Raw genomic sequence first — 19,983 nt, 5'->3', positions numbered from 1 at the left:
CCTACTCACAGCGCCTTGCCTGCCACCTCCATCTAGGTACTCCTCATCTCACCATTTCTTTATGTGGCCTACAGCTCTCTTTCAAAGAGATGTCCATCCAATGGCTACTGGCAATTTGTTTCTAGATATCTCACTTAGTGTCTCAATAACGTGAACTGAGTACTTACCTCTTCCCATTCCTGGATACTGAAGAGATCTGTTAGCAGCTCTCCTTGTCTTCGGAACTACACTATTGAATAAAGCATCCTCCATGGGCATGTGGGAGGGATCTTTCCAAAACTCACATTTAATCATGTCACCTAAGAGTTTTCAAATTCTATTACCAGAGGAATGAACATGGTGCACACAGCTGTTCCATGAGTGTGTCTCACCTCTCCACCTTTTTTTCTGGCCACAATCTTTCCCCTCCCTACCCACAGAAAACTCCAGTCTCAGCCAGATTGAACTTCTTCACTATTCTGTGAAAACAGTATTATGTCAAGCCTCCTATTTACATGTCCTTCTCCAGGGTTTACAGTCCATCTGGAGAATATACACCCTTTGAGGCTCAGCTTAGTGAATGGCTCTTTCATGAAGCCTTTGATAATCATCTGAAAAGAAAGTAACTACATCCTTCATTGAGCCCACCTTAACCTGGATAGACCTGTGATCCTGCTAGGACAGGCAGCATGTCTTGTTTATTATTTGCAATGCCTTAAACACAGAAGTTTGTTCTTATTAACTGCTTGAATAAATGCCTGACTCTCCAGAGGTCGGTAATGAGGCTAAAAATTCTTTTAATTCTAATCACATTAATAACACACTTTACGAACCGATTAACATTCAGGAAGCGGGAAAAGAGAGAGAGAGAGAGAGAGAGGGAAACAAATCATGAGAGACTCTTAACTCTAGAGAACAAATTGGGGATGATGGAGGGAGGGAGGTGGGGGATGGGATAGGTTATGAGTACTAAGGGGAGCATGGGGAGCCCATGATGAGCACTGGGTGTTACATGTAAAGGATGAGCCACTGAACTCTACTTCTGAACCAAGACTGAATTGCATATCAACTAACTAGAATTTAAATTTTAAAAATTTTAAAATTAAAAAACACACACTTTGGGCAGCCCTGGTGGTGCAGCGGTTTGGTGCCGCCTGCAGCCTGGGGTGTGATCCTGGAGACCTGGGATCGAGTCCCAAGTCAGGCTCCCCGCATGGAGTGTGCTTCTCCCTCTGCCTGTGTCTCTGCCTCTCTCTCTGTGTCTCTCATGAATAAATAAATAAAATCTTACACACACACACACACACACACACACACACTTTACTGGAATATGTGATCTATCTTAATGTAGAAATCTACCAGCAAAAGTTTACTCTCCCATATTTAAAAATAATATTAATTTATTTATTAGATAATATTGCAACAGGGTGCCTGGGTGGCTCAGTCAGGTAAGCATTTGCCTTGGGCTCAGGTCACGATTCCAGGGTCCTGGGATAGAGTCCAGTGTTGGCCTCCACACTCAGTGGGAGACCTGCTTCTCCTTCTCCCTCTGCTGCTCCCCTGCTTGTGCTCTGTGTCAAATAAATTAATAAATCTTTTTTTTTAAAAGATACTATTGCAAGTTTATGAGATTTTTCTTTTCAGGTTAGAAAAAAATGTGACTTGATTGGCTTAGGAATAGCATCTGTGGAAGATCAAAGATGTTTTTTGTCTGTAGCTTTCCATTTGGAATGATCTCTTTATGATGTAAGCCTTCAATAAACTCTCCTTCCTACAGAATTCATCCTCCAAAGTATCAAAATTCCAGCACCACACACACAATCCTTCCCAGGGCCAACACTGTAACTTTTCACTTGTTAGATTAGATGTTGGTTTTGCTAGGACCTCAGTAAATGTTTTTTTCACTGAATTAACATTTTAAATCACTTTATTTATTTTTATTTCTGAGGAATAGAAAGTTGCAACTCAATGGGATTTGGCCAGTTGAAATTTCAATCCTTTAATTTTTTTAAGATTTTATTTATTTATTCATGAGACAGAGAGAGAGAAAGGCAGAGGGAGAAGCAGGCCCCCTGTGAGGGGCCTGTTGTGGACTTGATCACGACCTGAGCCAAAGGCAGATGCTCAACCACTGGGCCACCCAGGCATCCCTTGAAATTTCATTCTTAAAATAAGCATAAGTATATTCTCTCACTATGCAATACTCCCAAATTTTCCTCTCATCAAAAAAAGTAGTTGGCTGATGTTGACATAATTTCCAAGAGGATCTTTACAAAGGGGCTGCCATGGTCATGATAAATTACCCCCTTCCCTTAAGGGTAAAAAGAAGTGTGAATCTCCCTCTACGAGATGCCAAAGAATAAAACCTTTCAGGACATCTCTTTAGAAAGAAATTTTTTTAAAGTTTATTCACAATAAATAATCACAAAAGATTTCTACTCTCTAGGAGCTGATTCTACAAAATCCAGAAGCCAGATGAAGCAGATCCACTGAGCCCCTTTATATTTAAACAAAAACAAAAACAAACTAGATGCTATATTAGACAACCTTTATGTAGGTGGAGGAACTACCAGATTATCCCATTCAATCTTCACAGCAATCCTGTGGATTAAATATTTATATCTTGACTGTGTGAATGAGAAAGGTATAGCTCAGAGAAACTGAGGGATTTGTCTAAGATCAGTAAGTAAACAGCAAAGTCAAAGAATCAAACTTATGATCATTTTGTTTAAGGTTGTACACTTTTCAATACATCATACAGTTTCTGAACCTTAAAAGAAACTGACCCAAATGTAAGATCTAGGTCTTTCTTTGTGTTTTTGTTGCTTGTTTAGGTTTTATTTATTTGAGAGAAAGGGAAAGAGAGTCTGTGAGCAGGAGGAGGGAGAGGGACAAGTAAACTCTGAGCTGAGTGCAGAACCCAATGCACAGCTCCATCTCACAACCCTGAGATCATGACCTGAGCTGAAATCAAGAGTCAGATGATCAACCAACTGAACCACCCAAGTACTCCAAGATCTAGGTCTTTCTAACAACATTCCTCTTTTGGATCTTTTTTAAAAAAAATATTCTATTTATTTATTCATGAGAGACCCAGAAAGAGGCAAAGACACAGGCAGAAGGAGAAGCATGCTCAGGACCCCAGGATCACGCCCTGAGCTAAAGGTAGATGCTCAATCACTGAGCCACCAAGGTGCCCCCCTCTTTTGGATCTTTGCTCAGTAACACCTTCTCAGTTTCCTGTAAACTCATATCCATTGGGTACTGTTCACCATCTATTAAATGTAATTCTAAACTTTTAATAGCATTAATAATTGTCACCCTTGGTAGTTTTTCAGGGTCATTTCCTAGCCAGCACTCTGGTCCTCAAATTCACCCTGATTTAATTTTACTCTCTCCAAAGGGAGACATGAATCATAAATTTTCCATGTCAGTGTCCATGAGCAATATTTAATCTCTATAAATATATTTTCCAATTGATATACAAATAGCATGACGAAGCAAAACAACTATGGCCAAGAGTCAGAAAGATCTAGGTTCAAATCCTGGCTTGGCACTTGTTAGCTCAAAAACTTGGCAAGTTCCTATTATTCATTAAGCTTCTGTTTCCTCATGTAAGGAAGGATGTTACTATTCACCTAATGGGAGATTTTTGAGTACTAAGTAATGTCTGTAAAGATGTTAACAGAGTACTTGGTCAAGGTAAACACTCAATAACCAGCAGGTGTTGGTAAAATCATTTTTCTTTGTTTCAGATTTAAAATAAGATGTGTGGGCACGTGGGTGGCTCAGTTGGTTAAACATCTGCCTTCGGCTCAGGTCACGATCCTGGGGTCCTGGGATGGAGTCCTATTTAGGGCTCCCTGCTCAGTGGAGAGTCTGCCTCTCCTTCCCCATCTGCCTCTCCCGAGCTCATGTTCTCTTGAGGGCTCTCTTTCTCAAATAAATAAATACAATCTTAAAAAAATATATGATGTTTAAATTTGTGAACAGTCAATATTTGCCAGGAGGCCCTGTATATGAATGGAGCTAAAACTGCAGATTTAAAAACATTTTTTGCATTTATATCTTTTTTGTTAAGGTTTTAAGTAATCTCTGCACCAATGTGAAGCTCGAACTCACAAGCCTGAGAGCTAGAGCTGCATGTTCTTTCAACTGAGCCAGGCAGGCACCTCTGCATTTAAATTTCAGAAAGTAGCATGATGGTAAGACTTCCAGTTCTCTTTCCGATACACGAAAATCATAAAAATATCCCTCCCCCACCAGTTTTATTTCACTATTGACTGTTCTGACCTGATGCTGGCAGATTTGGCTTTTAGGTCATTCCATCTTTGGTTCATATCATCCAGGCGATGCTGAAGCATAGTAGCCTCTTCAGAATTTCCCAAAGCTTTTACCATCTTCTGCCTATTTCCATCAATGCTTTTAAATATGTCATTATGTGCATCAATTTCTGCCTGGATGTCCTAAAGAGAAAAGAGCAGAGACAATGTAAATGTTAGATATTAATACCAACACTACCTTGGGGTTGCTATCTAGAACTTTATTTTTTTCTATTCTACAAATGAGGTTTTTTGTTTTTAAATCAAAACATTTAAATTCATCTTAAATGATAACAAATTCAAGTGTGTCCACAATTCTTATGTTGAAAACAATAGTCTTCAAATCTTCAGTGTATTGATTTTCCATTTCTTAAAAAGGGATTGTATTATAATCTAAATTTCATGGGTCAGATGATGTTAGTATTTCATTTTTTTTAGAAGACTTTATTTAGTTATATGAGAGAGAGCATGAGCAGGGGTGAGAGGTGGGGAATGGGCAGGGACAAAGAAAGAAGCAGGCTCCCCAGCTAAGCAGGGAGCCTGATATGGTGATTGATCCCAGGGCTCCAAGAACCTGACCTAAACTGAAGGCAGAATTAACGGACTGAGCCACCTAGGCACCACAAATGTTAGTATTTCAGATTCATGAGAAATTTTTGAAATTTTACATAATTATTATTGCCAAATCACTGAATACTGCTTAATACCCAGATTCTTTCTCCCCTTTGTACGTGGGGAAAACTGCCCTCAAAGTATCAAAGTATGATGTTTTACAGAAATATTACATAATTTTACTTGTCAGTTTTTTTTTACATTTGGACAAATTTAATAGTTTGTCCTTCCAATCTAATAAAATTTATTCCTAAACTTTTAAAAGAAATTATTTAACACTACATCTGAAACTAATGATGTACCACATGTTGGTTAACAGAATTCAAGTTAAAAAAAAGAACATTTTCATAAAAATGTTTACCCTCATTAAGAACTAAAAACTTATGACAAAATAATATTTGTCCTGTTAAATAGAAAAAATTTTTTTCTAAAGTGAATTTTACTATAAAATAAGACTTGTTATAAATTAAAAATAAAAAATGGTTTGGACTTTGAAGACGTATTTTGGCAATCTGTATCAAAAGCCTTAATATTGTTGAAATCACCTATCCTAGAAGATTTATGTATAAACACATTTATCACATTAATTGTTTTTAAAGTAAAATACTAGAAACTATCATAATACTTTAATGGTATATAATATTAAGTTTAAAAGTGAAGGATACAAAACTATACAGTATGATGTTAATTTATTTAAGGTAGGTGTTTAAATTAGCATATGTTTTTTATATATCATTGTATATACATACATCCAAAAACTGTACAAAATATCAAAATAGTATAATATCTATACAAAAAAATTAAAGGACATTTTTGTTTCCTCTGTTTTAAGATTTTATTTATTTATTTGAGAGTGAGAAAGCATAAGCAGGGGGGAGCAGCAGAGGGAGAAGGAAAAGACTTCCCACTGAGCAGGGAGCTCAGTCCCAGGACCCTGGGATCATGACCTGAGCCAAAGGTTTACCTGCAAAGTGTGATTTGGGTACACACATAATTGGTGTTCACCACCAAACAAAAACTCAGGAGTTTGATGACTCTTGTGCATTTCCCTAGCACCTCTATCTCACAGACTGCAAAGCAGACACCAACAGGGGAACAGGGGACAGAGCCAGGTCCTGATTCAAGGTACTCAGGCTGGACAACATTATGCATGGAAAATGGCAATCTCAATATAATTTCAGTTTGGGATGCTTCAAATAGAAATTCTCGGTGAAGAAGAAAAAGGTAAGTAAAATTCTGTTGAAAGGTTCTTTGGTGTCATCATCTGAAGCTAGTCCTTATTCTTTAGGATGTAACTGTTCTATTTGTGTTCTGAAATGCATTTTAAGACATCTAAAGAGATATATAAAAAGATCAATAATTTTAGGTTCATGTTGTACATATGCACGATAACCATCTTTCTTAAGAAGCTCAACAGGGGGGATCCCTGGGTGGCACAGCGGTTTGGCGCCTGCCTTTGGCCCAGGGCGCGATCCTGGAGACCCGGGATCGAATCCCACGTCGGGCTCCCAGTGCATGGAGCCTGCTTCTCCCTCTGCCTGTGTCTCTGCCTCTCTCTCTCTCTCTCTGTGACTGTCATAAATAGATAAAAATTAAAAAAAATAAAAAAAGAAGCTCAACAGGGGTGCTGGGTGGCTCAGTCGGTTAAACATCTGCCTTCAACTCTGGTCATGATCCTAGAATCCTGGAATTGAGCCTTGCAAGTGGCTCCCTGCTCATAGGAGAGTCAGCTTCTTCCTATCTTTCTGCCCCTCCCCCCATCTGTGCTCCCACATGCTCTCTCTAAAATAAAGAAATAAAATCTTAACAAAAAGAAGAAGCTCAATGACACCATGAGCAAGGCATCTCTTTGCTCTCTAATGCCAACATAAATCTGCACTCAAATTTCCTGTACAGATTCCTAATCATTATTAATGACTACACCCCAAATCACAGGGAAACTTCCAACTACTACTTCCTGAAGTAGCCTGACATATTTGCTTCCTTTCATAGTCAAGAGAAGTAGGAAGACAGAAGTATATTAACATCCATAAACACTTTTTAAGCTTCATGGAAGTATCCTACAACATCAGGAAATCTGGTTACCAAGAGTATAGAGCAAATTTGGCTCCTGATATCCAATCAAGTGATGCCTTTTCCAACCCGGCCACAAAGACAAATGGAGTACAACAGAGCACCATCAGTGGCCAGTCATGATTATAGGTATTTCTATCAGGTCTTGGTTAAGAAAACTACCAAACATCATATATGCATATTTCAGTATGTGAAAAACCCTTTCACACATGAGCCTCCACAAAAGTTAGGAAGAAGATCAACTACCAGAAAATGATCAGAGAAAAGGAAATCAGCCTACATTATTTTGTTTTATGTAACTAAAATTGGGTGGCATATTTACTTGGCCAAATATATTAAAAGCTCCTAAAGTCAGAAAAATCATCTTAATATTTCTTCTGTATTCTTCACAGTCTCTGCTACACAGAACGAGCCTAGAGTAAAACAGATAGGTAGATAGATAAAGGTATAAATGCATGAATGAAAATATCAAGTTCATCTTGACTGGCATATTAACCACTATAATGCCAAGGAAAATCAGACAATTACACAATTGGAAGGGAGTGCAGTAATCATTTTGTTTAATCTCTTCATTAAAAAAATTTAATATGGGAACCTAAACCTACAATTATTTAGAAGCTTGCAGTGCAAAGCCCTGCCTAATCTTTCACTGGAAGTTTTGAATTATATGGAGTTAATGAATTACGTTCCTTCATAGATGATTGTACAATGATACACTGGTTTTAAAATCAAGATGCCAGCACAGGAGTCTGTTAGATCATGACCCTGATGTAGCACACCAAATGCTAAAATAAATTGAAATTCCATGAAGGAGAGTTTACTCTCACCGCATAGCTGAGGGACTTGCCCTTATAATGCTCACCTCTGTCACCTGTAACCCATTCTGAACATTAAGCAGCACAAAATAGTTATTGATAATTAGTTATGGGAATGTAATCCATGCAGAAGCACAAAGCAATGCTCTCCCAAGCATTTAACATAAGCCAGTCATGTGCACAGAGAGGCCAAAGCAAAGTATTCAAGCAGTTGAACTAACATTTAAAAACAAGACAAAGGGGTATGTAAGGATGCAATTGAAACATACCTTCTAAGAATATAAGCATAATGTAGAAGGTTAGGAGAAGCCAGGGGTTAGGATAAAAGGACTATATAGGAAAACACCATCAAATGCATAAGCTGTAGACTGTCAGCACAGCCTTCCAGAAGATAGCTACAAAACTCACAGAGATTCACTGATAAGTCTCTTGTGCACAACACCCACTACCCAGGTCAAAATTAACCTCATAAATAAAGGAAAATATGTATTTGCTTGCTTATTTAATAACTGATATTTCCATACCAATTTTGCCCCTAACTGGACATTTCTCTAATTACCTAACCTACAGAGATATTATATGCTGACACTTTACAATGTACATACATTTTACTTTTTTTAAGACTTTATTTATTTGAGAAAGAGAGTGGAGCGGGGGGCACAGGGGGGACTATATGAGTGGGGAGAGAGAATGAGAGAAGCAGGCTCCTCCCTGAGCAGGAAGCCTGACATGGGGCTCAATCCCAGGACCCTGAGATCATGACCTGAGCTGAAGGGAGACATGTTAACTGACTGAACCACCCAGGTGCCCCAATTTTACTTCTTTCTAATGTTCTATAATCAATAGTGGCTATAACCATGTGAGCAAAAAAAAAACTGGGTTATAATAAGCAGAACTGCTTGAACCCTCTGCTAGGAAACAGAGATTAAGAATATAGTACCATTAGAATTCAGCAACTGAATTGGTGCTGGAATATATTCAACCTCTTCAGAACTTGTTCACATAATTTTGGTTTATTTTTGCATGGCATATTTACCTAACCCTACATGGCCACAGCAATGTTTTCTCTGAAGGAGTCCTAACCCCTTTCCTGAAGGTGAAGAAGTAAGGTCAGCAACGACTTCCCTACCGTATCCAAAGGCTTGGGCTAAATCAACAAAGTTAACTATTAGAGGAAAAGAAATCCACTGTTCCTTTCAAAAACAAGACTGGAATTCAGAGACAGTATGGGATTGATTAACAGGAGCTCAGTGGGATTGTTGCCAGAGATTTAGGTTTTGAAAAGGAGGAATAACTTTTTTGTAACAAGTCAGATATTACCTAAAAATAACATAACAACCAAATAACATCATGAGAGGTCATAATATGATATGTAAATATGCTTTGGGGCTTTTGTGAAGCCTCTGGGATGGTGAGTAATTGCAATTAATTATTCAACTAATTATTATGATTAATTTCAATAAACTATTCAATTAATTATTTATAAGCTACATTTTCATTCAACAACTAATCGCATAGATTTTAATCACTCTATTAATAATTATTAATAATTATGTCTGTCACATTTGACAGACAACAGAAAGTAACATTACCTGGTCTATAGCAGCATTTGTAAAATAAGAAACCAATGCCAGTAATGCCTTTTCCCATTATCTGTGATTACAAAAATGTTAGACAACAGAGTCGAAAAAAAGTTAAATTACTAAGTGGAACAAGCTCACAATTAACTGCCCTTCCAAGATAATTTGAACAAGCCAACTTGCAATGATAAAGAATCAATAAACAAAATATGGTTTAAATTCCAACACACCAAGCACTGCTCTTAATCAAAGTATCTTTCATAACCAAAAAGTGTTCCAAATCCTTGAATCTATACCAGTTGTTACTGAAACATATTAAAATCCTAGTGAATTAAAACACAATGGCCTCCCTCCTTAACTGAGCAGGTTTGATCGACATGAACACAAGTTTCTCAGGAGCAGTTATTAAATGCTTTGTGTAGCCATATTACTGCCCCACCTTAATTCCCCCAAATCAGACAACAGAATCAAAACTGAACAGGTCTGAAAACCCAAAGATAATGACATGTAAAGCACCCAACTCTCACCTCCTGATCTGTCCTATTGCTCAGAAAGATCTGTTTCTTTCTCCATACACATTCACCTCAAAACCATCTTTTAAGTCCCAGTTTAAATGTAATTTCTGCAGTATAGATTCTCTGCACCTGGGTTAGATTAGGGCTACCTGTTACCCTCATAGCTCCCTCTACATTTGCTGTATGACACACTTGTAGTAAGAGATTTTCCCTGTTTAAAGTCTGTATCTGCCCCTTAGGCCATAAGTTCAATGGGGGGAATGCTTATCTTATCCCCTACTCCATCCCTGAACTCAGCCCAGTGCCTGGTACAAACTCTACACCTCATAAATATTTGCTAACTGTTGAACAAATGAATAGACCTTGAAATTGGAAGTTTACTGTGTCTTCAAGTACACATTTGTTTGAATATTAAACATTGCAAATTGGGCAGTAAAATATAGCTTCAAATTATAATTTTTAAAAGTACTCATCCTGAAGGAGGTAAATGCCATAAAGCAAATTTATCATTGAGTGCTTTCTTTCTATCACTATGGGAAGTCACCTTCCCCATAGGGTTCAGCAAGAGAGTAGTATTACTCAGACACAGACATATGCACATGCACACATATCCCCCCAATTAAAAAACTGTCATTATCATTAATCACCTAGCAGCAGAACTGCATAAATTAATAAAAAGACATCAGTCTCTCAAAATGTCAGCGAGCTACAACTGTCCATTACTCTATCCTCTGTGACTACTAAATAAATGGAATAGACAGTACACATTGCAAATGGCTCGAGTGTGACAGTATATTAGGCACTGAAGCCATCAGATACCTCCTTTTACTTAGTACTTTCAAGGAGAAAATTAATTCACTAAAATCAAGGTGACACTAACACCAACTCATAGGATTTCAGAGAGGTGTGTTGGTGCACCAGCTTTCTATGTCAAGTCAACTGTAACTTTGGCCAGAGTAATCAATCACGCTGTGCACATGGTCACAGTGCTCACCCCTCATCACTTGGTTTAGTGAAAAGGGCCTGCTTGCCGGCAGGCACATCTTGCCACAAGGTCATCCCCCCTTGGTAAGAAGTTCCAGTCTCAACCTCCTCTTTACCACCAGTCTGGGATACACATGGTTTCTGTCAGCTGGGATTTCCTGATCCTTGGTGAGCTGTCACCTTGAGGGAGTAGTAGAGAACATCTCTTGCCTTCTGGATTTCCAGGGATATTCAGCATTGCCTTTTCTGGCTCTAAGAGATTAGGAATGAGTACAAGTATAATTTGTCCACCCTGCCTATGCTGGAAAACCAATCCTGGTTATCACCCATTTTGAGACTAGATAACAAAATCACAGACTGCAATCATGTGCCAATCATTCATGTTTATACAGATTTCCAATATAAATCACAAAACCACTGGATGTCTCTGAAATTCAAAAATGTCAACCGGAATACTACCTTTCAATTTGTCTCACAAGTCAATTGCTGTCTTGAAGTTATGGTGAAGGTCTGCAGTCATTTGGAAATTTCAATTACTGAGCAGTCTATAATTTTTCAGATTAACCATCACCGGAAGACCCACCATATCCCAACTTCGGACCCTTGTGTTCTTAGAGCCTGAAGTGGCTTCAGGAGCACAGCAAAATTACCTTTTTTGCTATGACAACCTAAATCTCAGACTGCAGAATTTCAACTACTGACATGAGTATTCTCTCAAGAAGCAGATCACTAATACTGAGGAAAAGACGGGTCTAAGGGAACTAAAAGTAAAAGAACTAAGGGAAAGTCTGTTATTCAGCTTCTGAAGGTATCATATGGCTTTTGCATTACAGCAGAAGGCCTTGGTCCTTCCTTAAAAATGGCATTATTGCTTTCAGAGCTGGGGGAAGGTAGGCAGTTGTATTTGAGAAGTGTGAGGTAGTGGCACCTTTCCATAACACCAGTTTTCCTGGCAATGAATCAATGTAGCAAAGGCTATATGGGACAGCTTTTGTGAAAATACACAAAGGATTTTTTAAAAAATACCTGACGTGGAGAAAAATATATTCATGTACGACAACTTCCTACAAACGAAATATGGCAAAGAGAGTAACTCTCTAACAGATTTTTATAAAAGCGTCTCTAAAACATAAATAAACATATATGGAGAACTTCAGATTGTGAATGGCAACAGGATTGTTTCTTTGAATTTGCCTCTGTCTCAAAAAAAAAAAAATCTCAAATCAAGCCTTTGATAGGAATAAGCCAGCAGACTTCTTTTACTGTCAATTCAACTACTAAAGTAAGAATAAGAAATAGGCAGATAGTAAGGTCTGGGAGTTAAAAGAGGAAATATATTAATATGACCAGAACTTGTAACTTTGCCAATAAAATGGCCAGAAGACCGGGCAGGTTAATAACCTCTGGTATCTGACCTAGGCTTTTAAGACTAATAGCAGCAATTACAATACAAAAGTCCAGCTATTGCCCACAATTACTGCTTCTTAGGGGGTCTAAGTAATGAATTATTCATGCAACATATGTCCTATACCTTTTTAGGAAGAAACAGACAAATCTATACAAACCAAGCTAACAGATCTCTTGATGGTCATAAAGTTTGTCACCTGCTGTTCCCAGATGCCATAAAAAAGATATTCTCTGCCTCCTCTGCCCCTTTTAAATGGTGAGCAAGTGGGAACCATCCCCACTCTAAGGAATTTAGGTGCTTAACAACATATTAAAGTGAGAGATCAAAGTGCGTCCTGTGTTACAATCCTTATTACTAAAGTTGGGGTGCAGGAGAGATGGGGGAGGGGGGAGCTTCCAGCCAGAAGAAGCTACATTCTTCTTTATCCATACTCTTCCCACTACACTGTTTCTATCACCAGGAGGGAAGCAATAAGTGCAATTGTTCTGGAAAAACTTCTAAATTTTTCAGATGACATGGTTTTATGCCTTTTTCCTCTGGCAATTGTAGTTTCGTAAGAAAAAGCCCATTATTCCTTTAATGACTCAATACAGTCTTGCTTACTTGTAACGAACCACAGGGTTTTCACGGTGAAGCCACTGAGCACAACTTTAACAACTGATAAATAATTGATATATGCACGCAGTGCAATTACTTCACTTCTTTCTTTTTCTTTAAAGACTGGAAGTTGAAAGAAGATAAGTGCTTGGCATCCAAAGGCTAGGGAAGGGCAGGAGCCCATAAGCAGCACGTTGAGGTTTTCTGTTTTGTTTAACTATAAATGTAAGGTAGCTTTGGCAGGCTGGGCTCAATCCTAGAGTGTGCCAAGAACTTTCCTATGGAAAAAAAGAACTAAGTGCAAAATTAATGATCCAAGCATTAAAGCTTCACAGTGCATGCAAGCACTCCACATATAAAACAAGACACTCAGAAATGAAAAGAAAATGTTTAAGATCGGATGTGCCCTTGTCACTGGGAGGCATCTTCTTCCTACTCAGAACTGAATCTTCAGAAAGCAGGCTGGGAAAGGCAGAGCTCCTCCGACTGCAGGGAGAGAAGCCTGATGGGCTATGGAAAACAGAACCCATGCCTGATGAAGTCAGACTTTGGCATGAAAACCCAGTGTTGTTGCTGTTTTTTTTTTTTTCTTTCCAAAATAACTTTCAATTAAATTACCAGTCAACTTGAGTACAAAGGATCTCTTCTGATGTGGAATTCTAACACTGACAGGCATCATGAGAAGCCCTCCTGACCAAAGGAAAGAATTGCTAATTTGCTCTTTAGTTGGAAAAAAAAAAAAAAGGTAAAAGAGGATATAAATCAAATATGCCTTAGGAATTAAATAATCAAAGAGTCAAGAGAAGATCTGCCATGTAAATGCACAGTTAAAAAAAAAAAACAGACAAGGAAGGGGGAAAAAAGTACATTCATGAAGTCCACTTTCTGCATACCTTTTCAAATTTTGTCAGCAATTCCCGTAAGCTGAAGTTCAAACCAATCATCGTCCAGTAGCCCTTGAAGCCTACATCTTTCCAGCGAACTTCCTTCAGATAACAGCTTTTAACTTCTAAAATCCGTATCTTTGCTGGCTATACTTTAAAATCCTTTGTAAAATCCTTGACAAGCCTTGCCTTTGAGCTATGGTCCATGAGCAGCAGCATTTGCGCGGGGACATGTTAGCCACCCCACCGTGGGTCCGTCTTCTCATGGACTTCGGAGTTCGCAAGGAATAGACGTGCTTCTATGATTTCTGGTAGCTGTGTTCCACGAGGCTGGCATGGTCTCCTGTTGCTCTGGGAAGTCCAGGATTCCCTCCTGCTCACCTCACTAATGACCTGCAGCCCACAACTGTTTTCTCCTGAGCCCCAAGCTTAAGAGTTTGGTCTCAATTACACAGAGCAAAAAAGAAGCTATATCCTGGAAACTTGCATGAGAGAAGGCAAAAAGAAAAAAAAAGAAAGAAGAAAGAAAAGAAGGGGAAAGAAAGGCCAAGAATTACCAACTTCCTCCATTCAGACTGGTTTCAGAAAGAAAAAGGAGGGAAAAAAAAAATCCTGGGTAAAAAGCCAGTTTGCAAAGAGCATGACTTATGTAGCAGTCCGAACAGCAAGGAGTGTACTCTTCTCTCGGAAGAAACACCCAAACACGGGACAAGAGGCCACCGGCTTGCTCTCCCAGACACCGCAGCCGGCGTCGCTATGGCAACCACCAAGCTAGTTTCACTCCATTTCCCTAGGTCAGGCTCTGCCTAAGGGATGCTGTCAGTGCAACAGAACTAAGTAGTTTGGAAAGTTGTTCTAGCTGTTCAGTCCGGAGAAAAGTTCCAGCGGCAGAGCTCACGGGCCCCTCTGCAGGGTCTGCAGGCCCGGGAGGGCGACGTGAGGCGGCTCCCCTGCTCCCCTGCTCCCCTCGCTGATCTGACAGGAGTGTGGTAATCCCTTCTCTTTCCAGCAGTTGTTTATTATTTTAATCAGCATCCTCCCTTCCACCACCCTTCACGCAGTTCGAAGTGCAGCTCACTCCCACTTCCTGGAGGCCTCCCTTCCCCAAACTGCCATGCGGTATCTCTCAGATGGTCTCAGTCCAGAATAGATGGTGGGATGCATGCTCCGCCTCGGGCCCACCCATAAAAATCAAAGGGTGTGTGTGTGTGTGCAAACAGCACAGAACACCAAGAAAAATGTGTGTGATTGGTTGTACTATTTCTAAAAAGGTTTTATTGGTAAAGTGATGGGGAAAAGAACTTTAAAGGAAAGTTTATCTCACTGATACAATGAAAACACAGTCAGGCTCTTTGCATGTGGAACATCTGCTTATTTCTGAAATAAAACTTAAGTGAAAATACCCAAAACGTAAGAGCCAGTTACTTTTTAATATTACATTTTGATGTTATATTATTATTGCCACTCACAGAAACACTTCCACGAACTTTTAAGTGTAATTGCTTTAAAGGGAAAAGTTCAATCCAAATGATATATTCTCGGCACTGATGTTATGGACATCATTCCAAGGCAAAAATGTGGTTTTGCTTTTGCGTTACATAGCTATTTAGTAGGCCAATAAAAGTCTGACAGATATGTCCATATGAAACATACTTCTCTAGCTGCGTGTAGAAATTTTCATAAATATATAATGCTCTTAAAGGTGACACGCTCACACACAGAATGATATTAATCTTAATATAACTAAGTTTATTTTTTGCATGGGGCAGAGAGCAAAGGAAAAAAAAAACCCTGAAATTAGAATACATATCTTCTAAAAGGCTACTTAAGTTAGTTAAATATCAAAATTGTTAGCACTCAGTCATATGGAGAAAGGAATTCCATTAACAACAGAAAAAAAAATACCTATCAGGGAACAATATACAATATGGTTATTATTTTTTGGATTTGCAAACCACTTTTCTTTCCATTTCATTCCCAGCTTATTTTCATATCAGTATTTCAATAGCATGTGTTTTACATATGCGGATCTACACAAAATTTAACAAGCTTTTAAAATATTTTCATCGTTTATTCATAAAACCAACATGTCTCTGGGGGAAAATGGCTTTATGAGATTTCTAGCAGAATGTATTTCACCTCAAAGTGCCCAATTCAGATTTATACACACACACATGATTAATTTCAGAAACAAGTATGGTAAATTAGTGATTATGCAGAAATTTATAAGCAAAATTAATCTGTGAAGTTTGTATCAAAAAGCACTGACATCAGCTTGAAGACCAATCATCAGATACTGACCAAGATGATCCTGATCTGTGAGGGCTCTGGGGCCACATGCTGAGATCTTTCAGCAGCAACAAATAAACTTTTTACATAAATACAAAACAAAAGGAACCACCAGCCCCAGCACCAACACCACCAGCAGCAGCACCACCGCCACAAAAAATAAATAAATAAAGGAGAGAGTAAAAAAGAACAATCTTTCTCAGCTGGGCAAACTTCCAACTACCACCCAGGGTGCTGGATGATTGTGATCAGAGACACGTGCAAACACGCAATCCCTCATGCACATATCAGAAGAATGAATTAAATAAAAACTGTGGAACAACAGAGTCTTTCTCTAAAGTAGAGTCTTATATTTAAAAGGGCTCTTAGACCAGAGCAAGTATGATTGTTATTATTAGAGCTCCAAGTATCCTCTACCTTTAGACAAGGCTAATCTATGAGGGAAAAGCAACATGATCCTGCATATTAGGGAATCTTCCCAGAAGCATGATAGGTACCTGTGTCCTAGAAGAGACAAACACAGGATAAATAAAGAGGGGAAGAGTATGTTCCCACCCGGAATTCTAAAGTGGAGTGTTCAGAAGTCAGTCTCTGTAACAACTACTAGTTTCTCTGACTGTCCTTGCAAATGCTTGACACCCATTCTCAGAACGGACATCCTCTGTCAGACAAACACTTGAATAAAGCTCCTGAGTTACAGTTATAAAATGCCAAAAACTAAGATATGGACAAACTTAGCTATGATGACATCCTTTTTAGAAGGAAAAGGGGAAAATACACTCAGTGGATCCATATGGAATCATTCCAAAGGGAAAAAAAAATGTGAATTCTCACCTAATTTTAATAACGGGGTAATTATACTCTCCCTAAAACACTGAAAAGCAACTAAAATATTATTTTTGACATGTAATTTACATTAAAAATGTAAAGTTTGAAAGACAAATTATTTATGTAAAAATCCAAAATATTCTATAAAATTAAAATAGCTAAATTTTAATATATTAGTCAGAAGTACTATGCTCTTTGATAACTGAATGACACATTAGAATGAGACTTGTAAAATATAAAAGTTAATTGCTTGTATAACTGTAGCACATTTTACTATGTTATTTGTTTGATATCTATAAATAAAAACACTTTCTCAGTTTAAACTCTGTATACAAAATATCATCTTGGTAATACACCTTACATCTCCATAGCCATTTCTATTTTTACCAAGCACCTCTTTGATACATTATCTCTTATAATCCTGCAATCATTAACACAAAAAATAAGAGGCCTCTGGTGAAAGCAGTACATCACCAGAGAGACTTAATAAATTGGATGATGAAATTTGAAGTAGTTGACATTTTGCCAGTCTAAACTAGTGTGCAAATTGTGCACTAATCCTCAAGAGGTGAAAAAAACATAATACTGCCAATCCCTATAACAGATCAACACTGAATATGCAAGATTCTCCAGCTAAATAAGCCATGTCTCAAACATGGACACATGATTCCATGAGGAAGTAAAAGTTATAGAACCAGAGAGTAGCAAAGAAAAATTCAATAATGGAATCAATAAAATCTAAATCTAAATTACTTAATAAAAACCACATTCCACTGCCAATATGAAAAGGGCTAAATGTATATATGGTTTTGGCAAAAACTTTCAAAAGCTAGGCTAATTAAAAACTTTTTATGTCTAAAAACTAGATTTCATTTAATTTATTAAAAGATGACTTATTTAGCCACTTCATCAAGGCAATAAAACATCCTCTCGGGTTCAAATATAAGCAAAAGGAGCAGCCTAAATGTTTTGGTGAAAAGCAATTTATGTCTTACTCATATAGTAGTCTAAACACAGAATTCAGAGCTTTAAAAACTCTTTATATATTTTATATATTTAAAGATATATAAAGTATGTTTTCTATGCAATGCCTAACAGGTTTCTTTTTACATTGGTCAATATAAAGAACAAAAAGAAAAGAAAAGAAAAGAAAAGAGAAGAAAAAAAAGCTTCTTGGGAACCTCTAAAGTGAAGCATATGGAGGTCAATAGGTGATTATAAATAAATCAGTACATCATGGCTTCATTCAAAATGAAGAGCTTCAAGAATGGGTACAAAAATGTACTTGTTATAAACCCATTTGGACTTAAGGAAAGATCCAGATTATAATGCCTTTGAAAAGAATATACATAATTCTCCTTTTTCTAACCCTTCTAACTCAGGGTTTATAATTCAAAAATAAAATAGCTTCAAGGCCTAATCATGATCTGAGATTTCAATTCCTGCTCTGCTGCAGTTCTATGAAGAGGAGTCTACTCAACACATTACAGCTCTCTAGTTAACATCAGCCAGCAACCAAGTCTGTCAGCTGGTAGCCATTTAAAGTAATATACAGCCCTAAAGGGCAGGAGGTTCAATCTAAAATAGAGGCCCGAGCCCCCTGATGAAAGGCGGAACTCTCCTTTTATCCAGAAAGTTCAAGCAATACGCTTTGTACACAAAGAATTATTTTTAACGTTCATCTGTTCAATAATGTCATCTATTCTGATAATTATACAGGTGGCAGTTGGAAAATAAAAGTTACACTTCATAGGAAAAAGATTCAATACTTTCCTAATTTCCATAACCTACAGCCAGAAGATTCTACAAGACATTTTAAAAGGCACACAGAACTTTTTCTTTTTAAGGGGAGTCGATGGGTGGGGAAGAGAAATGCCAGCTGATGTGCTTCTGAATTAGCCAACCAGGTGCAGGGGTCAGACTTCAGCAAACTTCTAAATATTTAATGATTCAGAGAGCACTTTATTAGGTGACTAAAAACAATGCCAAGACAAGTTAATGTTTCAAAACCATATCCTTCCTTAAAAAAAAACGCAGTATCAGACAAGAGTGAAATCATCCCAGGCAGCCAAGCCTCATAATTCCAGATGTCTATTGACAGCAGAAGCCTGTGGGACATACAACTAAATCACAGAGGGCTTTGGAGAAAGTTCTTACAGGTTTTTCTGAAGGTTTTATGAAAGCTTTTGTAATTTTCTGCAGCTCTCCAGATTTAGAAAATTAAAGCCGAAATTAAAATACAAATTTTAACAGTAACAGTGAACATGCCAAGATAAATCAAAATTGTAGGTACTGCTTTTAGTCACAAGTAAAGAAACAGATAGATACTCTTCCCAGGAGGGCACTGTCCCTGTCATGTGGATATATATTGAAGGAGCTATACATTAAGTGAACCCAGAGGAAGTTCAAACTGACCCAGTGAGACCTGCTATGATTCTATGTATCATACTAAGCAGAGGAGCTTTACTGATGCCTAGGCCAATCCATATGGGGAATAGTTCCTGCTTCAATTCTGTTCCATGCTCCTGCCATCTCCCTGCTTAGCATCCATTCTGGAATTCTTTGCAAAATCATACCACATAATTTCTTTGACTCCGTTATCATGATTCACCTGCACCAGTCTCACCGGTAACCAGTTAACGCATTTACCCCTTAAGCCACTTATACCTGCAAATATGACTCCTCCAAAAGACACAGACTATCATCATCCTTTTTTTCTGAGTATCTTTACTTGTATTTCCTTTCCGCACTTTTATATCACTTCTTTCATATGCTTACTCTGAGTTCTATATTATGAGTTCTACATAATGTCTTTGTTTACTACCCAAAAATTTTCAATAAAGCACTGGATCGACAGTGAGTCCAGACAATGTAGTACACAGCTCATAATAAAATCAATAGGCTGATCACAAAATGAAAAACTCTCATGTTTGACAGAATTAAGTTGAGCCATTACATTTCCTGGAGAGTATCAGAAGCAGCAGAATTGATTTTTAAAAATCTGTCAATTTGGGGGTAGGGGATAATTTAGCAATATTCATCAAACATTAAAACGTATATAACCTGTGAGTCAGAAATTCTGTCCTTAGGAATCTAA

At 37.9% G+C, this 19,983-nt stretch overlaps 1 protein-coding gene across 6 annotated transcripts in view; it reads right to left on the bottom strand.

Annotated features, from left to right (window-relative positions):
* UTRN (utrophin) overlaps positions 1-19,983 on the bottom strand; it is a 497,690-nt gene that overhangs the window by 143,188 nt on the left and 334,519 nt on the right. For all 6 annotated transcript variants that reach the window (XM_055311522.1, XM_055311520.1, XM_055311521.1 and 3 more), the window contains one exon: positions 4,273-4,445. In XM_055311522.1, the coding sequence (XP_055167497.1) occupies positions 4,273-4,445 (173 nt within the window). The remainder of the gene's footprint in view (positions 1-4,272; positions 4,446-19,983) is intronic.

Source organism: Nyctereutes procyonoides, unplaced genomic scaffold (assembly GCF_905146905.1).
Source record: "Nyctereutes procyonoides isolate TBG_1078 unplaced genomic scaffold, NYPRO_anot_genome, whole genome shotgun sequence".
NCBI lineage: Eukaryota > Metazoa > Chordata > Mammalia > Carnivora > Canidae > Nyctereutes > Nyctereutes procyonoides.
This window is presented reverse-complemented; position numbering and strand designations above follow the sequence as displayed.